At 53.4% G+C, this 9,838-nt stretch overlaps 1 protein-coding gene across 2 annotated transcripts in view; it reads left to right on the top strand.

Moving 5' to 3' along the window:
- Positions 1–1,967: 1,967 nt before the first annotated feature.
- LOC138240791 (cyclin-dependent kinase inhibitor 1-like) overlaps positions 1,968–9,838 on the top strand; it is a 9,378-nt gene continuing 1,507 nt past the window's right edge. The window contains exons 1-3 of one of the 2 annotated variants that reach the window (XM_069192017.1): positions 1,968–2,183; positions 6,894–6,998; positions 8,193–8,707. In XM_069192017.1, the coding sequence (XP_069048118.1) occupies positions 8,293–8,707 (415 nt within the window). In that variant the 5' untranslated portion in view covers positions 1,968–2,183; positions 6,894–6,998; positions 8,193–8,292. The remainder of the gene's footprint in view (positions 2,184–6,893; positions 6,999–8,192; positions 8,708–9,838) is intronic. The other variant, XM_069192018.1, reaches the window with a different exon arrangement.

Below are 9,838 nucleotides of genomic sequence, written 5' to 3' on the forward strand. Positions count from 1 at the left end.
CCGCGGGTGTGAGAAATGAAAATGCGCGAAGACACACAAACGTGCCCCCTGCTCGCGTTAACACACGAGCGCCACCCCACCCAGAGGAGATGGGAGAAAGTCTGTTGTTGTTGTTGTTGTTGTTGTTGTTGTTGTTGTTGTTGTTATTGTGTTTTTGCATCTTGGTCTCAGGTCTGATCTTGAACGCACTGTCGACGCGGCGATTCGAGGTCTTAACCCGGGTTCAGCTGTGTGGTCCGGAGGTGTGATTCTGTCAGGGAGGTCGTGCGATCTGTACGTTTATATTGGGGGGTGGGCAGAGCTTTTGACGTGCGTGCTTGGCGATAAAATAAAAAAGAAACGCTTGTTAGCGCCGCTCCCCTTAATTTTTATTTCATTAAAAAAACATTTGCAATTGTTTAGCGCGCAGAAGATGTCGATTCTCTTCTCCCCCCCACGGCCGGCCATGACTGCTGTGACTTCGTCTCCGCAGAGAGACGGGCCGGCAGGGCTGCAGACTCCCACCCGCAGGATTTCGCGAGGTCACATCCCACGGGGCAGAGGTGTGAGTGTGTGTGTGTGTGTGTCCTGTGATGGACTGGCCCTGGTGAGAGTGTGTGTGTGTCCTGTGATGGACTGGCCCTGGTGGTGTGTGTGTGTGTGTGTGTGTCCTGTGATGGACGTCCTGGTGTGAGTGTGTGTGTGTCCTCTGAGGGGCTGGCCCTGGTGTGTGTGTGTATCCTGTGATGGACTGGCCCTGGTGTGAGTGTGTGTGTGTGTGTGAGTGTGTGTGTGTGTCCTGTGATGGACTGGCCCTGGTGTGAGTGTGTGTGTGTGTGTCCTGTGATGGACTGGCCCTGGTGTGAGTGTGTGTGTGTGTACGCTGTGATGGACTGGCCCTGGTGTGAGTGTGTGTCCTGTGATGGACGTCCTGGTGTGAGTGTGTGTGTGTCCTCTGAGGGGCTGGCCCTGGTGTGTGTGTGTATCCTGTGATGGACTGGCCCTGGTGTGTGTGTGTGTGTGTGTGTGTGTGTGTGTGTTCTGTGATGGACTGGCCCTGGTGTGTGTGTGTGTCCTGTGATGGACTGGCCCTGGTGTGAGTGTGTGTGTCCTGTGATGGACTGGCCCTGGTGTGAGTGTGTGTGTCCTGTGATGGACTGGCCCTGGTGTGAGTGTGTGTGTGTCCTCTGAGGGGCTGGCCCTGGTGTGTGTGTGTGTCCTGTGATGGACTGGCCCTGGTGTGAGTGTGTGTGTGTCCTCTGAGGGGCTGGCCCTGGTGTGTGTATGTATCCTGTGATGGACTGGCCCTGGTGTGTGTGTGTGTGTGTGTGTGTCCTGTGATGGACTGGCCCTGGTGTGAGTGTGTGTGTGTCCTGTGATGGACTGGCCCTGGTGTGAGTGTGTGTGTCCTGTGATGGACTGGCCCTGGTGTGTGTGTGTGTGTGTGTCCTGTGATGGACGTCCTGGTGTGAGTGTGTGTGTCCTCTGAGGGGCTGGCCCTGGTGTGTGTGTGTATCCTGTGATGGACTGGCCCTGGTGTGTGTGTGTGTGTGTGTGTGTGTTCTGTGATGGACTGGCCCTGGTGTGAGTGTGTGTGTGTCCTGTGATGGACTGGCCCTGGTGTGAGTGTGTGTGTCCTGTGATGGGACTGGCCCTGGTGTGAGTGAGTGTCTGTGTGTGTGTCCTGTGATGGACTGGCCCTGGTGTGAGTGTGTGTGTATGTGTGTGTTCTGTGATGGGCTGGCCCTGGTGTGAGTGTGTGTGTGTCCTGTGATGGGCTGGCCCTGGTGTGAGTGTGTGTGTATGTGTGTGTTCTGTGATGGGCTGGCCCTGGTGTGAGTGTGTGTGTGTCCTGTGATGGGACTGGCCCTGGTGTGTGTGTGTGTTCTGTGATGGGCTGGCCCTGGTGTGTGTGTGTGTGTTCTGTGATGGGCTGGCCCTGGTGTGAGTGTGTGTCACGTGCGTGCCTCCCCAGTCACTGGGACGCCCCACCCGGAGCCAGGATTCACAACAAACAGGAGCGAGAGCGGAGAAGGAGCGATCAGGACCCCCGCGCGGAGCTGAGCGGGGAGACACCGGGAGTATCCCCGGGACACCGGGACTGTCAGCCGCCGCCGCCGCCGCCGCCCACCCCTACCTCCGTGGGCGCAGGTAGCCTGTGAATCGTGACTTTTTACGCTTTGGGATTATTTTGGAAGCGGATGGTAAGTCAGGACTCTCGGGATCTGTCTCCATAACATGTTCTAAACGAGTAAAAACAACTAAATTAAAGGGGGGGATTCAGGGTTGTGTAGCCGCCAGCTCGATTGGACCTGCTGGCTGGCAGATGCCCTGTGGCCCAGTTTCTCGGTCGGTTAGTCCGACAGGCGCTGTCAGGAGATGCGGTTTCCCGAAATCACGGTCGTTTCTGATTTTGTTTTTTAGCGAAAACGCGCGTTTCAGGTGGACAGAAAGATTTCTCTCCCCCTCTCTCTCTCTCGTTGTCCCATCTCAAGAAAGTTGCGCTCCGGTCGTCCGAGGGAAACGCAGAGGGGGCTCCGCGTTCAGAGGGCGACCCGGACTATCGGGGTCTTGTTTTTTTTTTTTCCTGTAACAACTCGGGAGTTGTTCACTCCGGCAGTTCCACTCGCCCAGCGAGAGCCTGTTTTGATACAGTGTGTAGTAGTAATGTGAGCGCTGCGCCGCGCCCACTGAACTTACTAGCAACACAACTGTGACCGGAGGAGGAGGAGGAGGAGGGAGGGCGAGGGGTGTGTCTGAGAAGGGGGCTGGAATATTTGAGTTAAAAAAAAATCGCGTCAATACAGCGGATTACTACAGCTAGTGAAGGAAGCAGCAGCGGTTTATTCCACGCTGAACAGGGGAGAAAAGAAACACAACGTTTTGGTTGTGGACCCTCCTCCGGGGTGACCAGAGACGCAAAAATACCATGATCAATACCACGGCCGCAAAAAAAAATACCCTGTCTCGAAAGTCACCCGGGCGCGTTAGAAAAGGAGAAACCTTTATTTTTTCTGAGCGCTTGTACGCGATATTCTGGAAAGAGGCGCGCAGGGTTGTAACAGAAACCGGAGAGAGAGAGAGAGATTTTAGGCCAGGAGCCACAGGGGCGGTGTGAGAACATGTTAAGCATTTTAGCCGCCAAACTTACCCGCCGCGCCGAGTAGCCTCCTGTTGCATAGTTGTGTGACCCGAGAAAAGGCTCCACAGCCGAAACGTTGCGTTTCCTTCCCCCTCTCCTCGGCAATGGAATACACCTTGAACTTGTTCCTTTGCAGCCGACGCATGCTGACGCAGCTCCCCACCTGAACTATTTATACTGTTGGTGTACATGCATCTATGCGTTTGTGTCTATGTGCCTGTATATATGCATGTGTCTACGTGTTTGTATATATGCATGTGTCTGTGTGTTTGAATATATGCATGTGTCTACGTGTTTGTATACAGTATATGCATGTGTCTATGTGTTTGTATATATGCATGTGTCTACTGTATATGCATGTCTATGTGTTTGTATATATGCATGTGTCTATATGTTTGAATATATGCATGTGTCTACGTGTTTGTATACAGTATATGCATGTGTCTTTGTGCCTGTATATATGCATGTGTCTATGTGTTTGTATACTGTATATACATGTCTATGTGCCTGTATATATGCATGTGTCTATGTGTTTGTATACTGTATATACATGTCTATGTGCCTGTATATATGCATGTGTCTACTGTATATGCATGTCTATGTGTTTGTATATATGCATGTGTCTATATGTTTGAATATATGCATGTGTCTACGTGTTTGTATACAGTATATGCATGTGTCTTTGTGCCTGTATATATGCATGTGTCTATGTGTTTGTATACTGTATATACATGTCTATGTGCCTGTATATATGCATGTGTCTATGTGTTTGTATACTGTATATACATGTCTATGTGCCTGTATATATGCATGTGTCTACATGTTTGTATACTGTATATGCATGTCTATGTGTTTGTATATATGCATGTGTATATGTTTGAATATATGTATATTTCTATGATATGTGTGAATGTGCCTGTATGTATATGCAAATGTGAGTCTTGTCAACACCTATGACTCCCTATGTCGCGAAAGACGAAACCAGCTCGCGTTACCTGCGTGTTCGCGAAGGGGCGTGGGAACTCATAGGAATACTCATGAACGGGCTCGTTTCGGTTCTCAGCATGTGCTGTTTTCGAAATGTGTACAAGAATACAGCGGGGATCTAGTCTATCTACGGAGGATATTTTAATTTGTCGAGAGTGCGGCCGTGTCTAGCCTTCGTGGATAGATGGATAGGACTTTATGGATCCCGAAGGGAAATTGAGGGATCCTTTTTTAAAAATAAATAAAAAAATACCCCAGCCCTGTCCAGGCGTGCAGACTCGTTGGTCTTTTAAATTCTCCCGCCCAACGCAGCGCTGGCCTCAGCGATTGCGCGGCCAGAAAAGAGGTTTCAAAACCCCGGGCCGAAACCCGCCATCGACCGAGCCATCTGGAGGGAAAACAGGCTTCACCAGAGACGAGGACCCCCGCTCCTGGCTGAGTGGTAGCGACATCTGGCGAGGGGGTGTCCGGCGAGGCGCGGGCGGCGCGGGGAACCGGAGACGCGCTCAACCTGGCCGCACGGCGGAGTTCCTGCAGACAAAAACACGGGCGAACATTTGAGCCGGGCAGAAACGCAAGAGTGCGCCTGTTTATTTATTGATCTGCTGTGACGGGGTTGCCTGGCGCGGTCTTGTGTTTCTGCTGAAGCCGAAACCGGCTGGGGGGAACCGTAGTTTGGATTAGAAAAAAGCGCGTTGCGTATTTAGAATAGAAAAAGCAATTGTTGCTTGTTTCACTGTTATTTCAATATTTATATACTATATCCTCTCAGGTGTGTTTTTTTGGGACGGACACAAAAGCAGGCCGGTCAGGATGTCGTTTTGTTGTTGTTGTTGTTGTATCCGTACGTCGATTTTGAATACCAGTGTCCTTCAGTTCCTCTTGCACTGCTGCCCTGTGCAGATGGCCACTTCAGTCCCACAAATGCAAATTAGAGGAATCCAACTGCCTAATCCGTCTATTTTCCAACTGCTTCTCCCAATGCAGTGTTAATGGGGGGAGCTGGAGTCTATCCCAGCAGGCAATGGGCTCAAGGCAGGGTACTCCCTGGATGGGAAACCAGTCCATCACAGGGCACACCAAGAGCCAATTTTCCCAGACTCCAGTTAGCAGTCTGTAGGAACGAGGCAACAAGACCTCCGGTGAGGTGAAACGACCCTTGTAAGACAAGCAGGCTTGTGAATCCAGCTCTTCTCCTCCAGCAGAGCTATCGCTCTCAGCTTCGAGATGGTTTTGCCGATAAATGGAATTTCCTCGATAACTCGGCCTGCAGATCAGGTTGGAACATTCCTGTGGCGAAACGTCTGCTGCACAACCTGTCCTTATCCACTCGTCCATCACTGTAGCCCAGTCAGTGCAGGGACTAGTGAGCAGGAAGGGCCGCCTCACCTCACAGTTCCCACTAACTCCCCCTCTCGCCCCGTGGAGAGACCAGAGCTTTGCGGCAGCTTACAGTACTTTCACAAAGTACGCGATTTTGTGCTCCATTCGACATTTGTACTTTTTTTTTCTCCTATACCGGCAGTGAGTTGGTTACCGAGATTTTAAGGACCGGTCTGAGAAACTGGGACTGCGGTTTCCCCTTTAAGTCAGAAAGACGTGGCTTTTCTGCTGAATAATAATAATAATAATTGCTTAGACTTATATAGCGCTTTTCTGGACACTCCACTCAAAGCGCTTTACAGGTAATGGGGATCCCCTCCACCACCACCAGTGTGCAGCCCCACCTGGATGATGCGACGGCAGCCATAGTGCGCCAGAACGCTCCCCACACACCAGCTCTCAGTGGGGAGGAGAGCAGAGTAATGAAGCCAATTCACAGAGGGGGATTATTAGGAGGCCATGATTGGTCAGGGCCAATAGAAAATTTGGCCAGGACGCTGGGGTTACACCCCTACTCTTGTCGAGAGACACCCTGGGATTTTTAATGACCACAGAGAGTCAGGACCTCCCTTTTACGTCTCATCCAAAGGACGGCGCCTGTTTTACAGTCTAGTGTCCCCGTCACTATACTGGGGCATGAGGACCAGCACAGACCGCAGGGTGAGCGCCCCTTGCTGGCCCCACTCACACCTCTCCCAGCAGCAGCCTTAGTTTTTCCCAGGAGGTCTCCCATCCAGGTACTGGCCAGGCTCCCACCTGCTGAGCTTCAGTGGGGCTGCCAGTTGTGAGTTGCAGGGTGATATGGCTGCTGGCACACCTTCCCTTCCTCAGCCCTGCTCTGTGACTGGTCTGGCAGCTCTGCTAGCTCCCCATTCAGAACAGGCCCGTCGAGTCAGCAAACACAGGTCATTGTTAGAGAGCTGGCCGTTGGGCCAGTGGCGGGGAAACAGCTTTTAGGAGGCAAATAGTCAATAGAGGAGAGGGAAACTGCAAGGTGGGGCATGAGGGAAGGAGATAAGGCTCTCGGAGCAAAGGAGAACCTGTCCTGTAATTCTAAACCAGTGTGCAGCTGACAGCAGGGACAGCAGCAGGTGGACCTCAAGCACTCTGGAGAGGTGATTTGCCATTCATATTATTCATTATGAACTTTTCTTTTTTTTCTGTTGGCCTCAATCCCGTTGATGGCCCTTGGTTTAAGAGAAAAGAAAACCAAAAAATTTGAACTTGTTTGCAGTGCTTTCAGAAACGGGGTGCTAGTGCATCTGGTTTGTGTTTTGACCGGGGGTTTGTAAAAAAATGACAACACTGGTAGGACTTGTTAGCGGTCGTGAAATCTGACCCGTAACTGGGAGAAGTTTGAACTCTGGGTTTCCCTGAACGTAATAATCGATTTCATTTTTAGGGAATGTTTGGAGAAGGATCAGGCAGCTTGTGAAATGAAGTTGAACTGAAGTTCAGATCTGGATTCGAATCCATTTGAGATCTCGGCAGGAACACGGACCAACAGGTGTGTGGGTTCTCCGCTGGAGTTACTGTGTCTTTCCCGATGAGTTCTTAATGATCAGGCAGGCAAACTAATGAGACCCATTAACTGACGGGTCTGCTGGGTTAGGACCAGTCGAACGAACTGTTCAAAACGCCTAAAAAATGCAGATTAGAATAGGCGTACCTGGGGAGACCCCTCACCTGATGGAGTTTGTTCTGTCTGACCAACTCAATTACAAATTGAACCATAAATAGACCTTAATAGACTGTTTTCCTTTTAACTATTGCATTACTTACCCCAGTGCACTGATGTCCTGTCCAGGGTGTGACCTGCCTTGTGCCCATTGCTTGCTGGGATAGGCGCCAGCTCCCCCTGTGACCCCGAATTGGAAGAAGCTGTCAGAAAATGCGTGGATAGACATTGAAGACTGTTATTGAAAGAAAGGCGTGTTGTAGTGCAGGAGTCGGCAACCTGTGACCAGCAAAGAGATTTTTCAGTGCACAAGCCAGGTGTAATAAAACTCCAATGAGTCATTAAGTTTAAAAAAAATATTTATATAAAAACTGTGCCCAACTATTAGGAAATCCTCTACAACTTGTAGGAAGTCAGGGTACTGGCTTCAGTACATGGCTGGGTAGATGTGGCTTGTTCCACTCTCCCAACACCCTTAGTGTAAAGAGGTGCCTCCTATCCTGACTGGAGGAGCTCATCCAGCTGTGTCTGGAGAGAAGCCAGGGTACTGGCTTCAACCACAGGGCTGGGCAGCTTGTTCCCCACTCCCACCCCCCTCTGTGTACAGTAGTGCCTCCTGTCCTGACTGGAGGAGCTCACCCAGCTGTGTCTGGAGAGACGCCAGGGTGTCGGCTTCAACCACAGGGCTGGGCAGCTTGTTCCCCACCCCCACTACCCTTTGCGTAAAGACGTGCCTCCTGTCCTGACTGGAGGAGCTCACCCAGCTGCGTCTGGAGAGAAGCCAGGGTATCGGCTTCAACCACAGGGCTGGGCAGCCTGTTCCACACCCCCACCTCCCTCTGTGTACAGAAGAGCCTCCTGTCCTGACTGGAGGAGCTCACCCAGCTGTGTCCGGAGAGAAGCCAGGGTAGCGGCTTTAACAATATGGCTGGGCGGCTCGTTCCACGCCCCCACCACCCTTTGTGTAAAGGAAGCGCCCTCTCCGTTTAAACCAGCACCTTTTCCTCTCTGTGGCCTTTTCAGTCCGTGCGCCGCGGCTCTTCGGCACTTTGTCGGCGCCCGTAGCGCAAGAGTGGCAGGTGGAGAGCCCCGTCCGGCCGGCTGTCGCCCCGGGGAGCCGGCGATGGGGGCCCCGCCCGACGCGCGGCAGCACGGGGAGGAGCCGAAGCTGCGGGCGGGCCGGGGGGCGCGCCGGAACCTCTTCGGGCCCGTGGACCACCAGCAGCTGCGGCGGGACTTCCAGGGCCTGCTGCGCGCCGGCCTGCAGCGGGCCACCCAGCGGTGGAACTTCGACTTCCGGCGCGGCCGCCCGGCGGAGGGCGCCCTGGCGTGGGAGGAGCTGCCCTGCCGGGACGTGCCCGCCTTCTACCGGAGCCGCGCGGTCCAGGGCGGCCGGCGGGCCGAGGGCGGGGCGGCGGCGCCGGCCCCCGATCCGGGAGGCACTGCCGGGCCCGAGCCCCCGGCGGGGGAGGAGCCGAAAGCCCGGATGGCGGACAAGCTGGCCGGCGCGGCGAAGCGAAGGCAGACCGCGATTACAGGTGAGGGAGGGCGGCGCAGGGGGCGGCGCTGCGGCCTCGCGGCGCTGGGGCCCTGGGTTCGGTGCCGGGGGTGCTGTCTGGGTGGAGTCTGCGTGTTCTCCCTGCATTCATGTAGGATTCGTTTCAGAGTCTAAAGACAGGCTGGTGGGTTCTGGGGAAATAGGCACGGCACACCCTGGTGTGTGTGTGCGTGTCCTGTGATTGACCGTCCCTAGTGTTAGTATGTGTGTGTGTGTCTGTGTGTGTTCTGTGATGGACTGGCCCTGGTGTGAGTGTGTGTGTCCTGTGATTGACCGTCCCTAGTGTTAGTATGTGTGTGTGTGTCTGTGTGTGTTCTGTGATGGACTGGCCCTGGTGTGAGTGTGTGTGTCCTGTGATGGACTAGCCCTGGTGTGTGTGTGTGTCCTGTGATGGACTAGCCCTCGTGTGTGTGTGTGTGTGTGTGTGTGTGTGTGTGTGTCCTGTGATGGACTGGCCCTGGTGTGAGTGTGTGTGTCCTGTGATGGACTAGCCCTGGTGTGTGTGTGTGTCCTGTGATGGACTAGCCCTCGTGTGTGTGTGTGTGTGTGTGTGTGTGTGTGTGTGTGTGTGTGTGTGTGTGTGTGTGTGTGTGTGTCCTGTGATGGACTGGCCCTGGTGTGAGTGTGTGTGTCCTGTGATGGACTAGCCCTGGTGTGTGTGTGTGTCCTGTGATGGACTGGCCCTGGTGTGAGTGTGTGTGTCCTGTGATGGACTAGCCCTGGTGTGTGTGTGTGTCCTGTGATGGACTGGCCCTGGTGTGAGTGTGTGTGTCCTGTGATGGACTAGCCCTGGTGTGTGTGTGTGTGTGTCCTGTGATTGACCGTCCCTAGTGTTAGTATGTGTGTGTGTGTGTGTGTGTGTGTGTCCTGTGATGGACTGGCCCTGGTGTGGGTGAGTGTGTGTCCTGTGATGGACTGGTGTCCCGTCCAGGGTGTACTCTGCCTTGCGCCCGCTGCTTGCTGGGATAGACTCTGGCTCTCCCGCGACCCTGAACTGGATAAAGCCATTAGAGAATGGATTGGTTGGTGGAGCACAGGCACCCTGCCAATAGCAGCCGGGGTTTAAGAGGACATTACTCCTCCCCACACACAATCACTGGTCCCATAAACG

Source organism: Lepisosteus oculatus, chromosome 7 (assembly GCF_040954835.1).
Source record: "Lepisosteus oculatus isolate fLepOcu1 chromosome 7, fLepOcu1.hap2, whole genome shotgun sequence".
Lineage (NCBI taxonomy): Eukaryota > Metazoa > Chordata > Actinopteri > Semionotiformes > Lepisosteidae > Lepisosteus > Lepisosteus oculatus.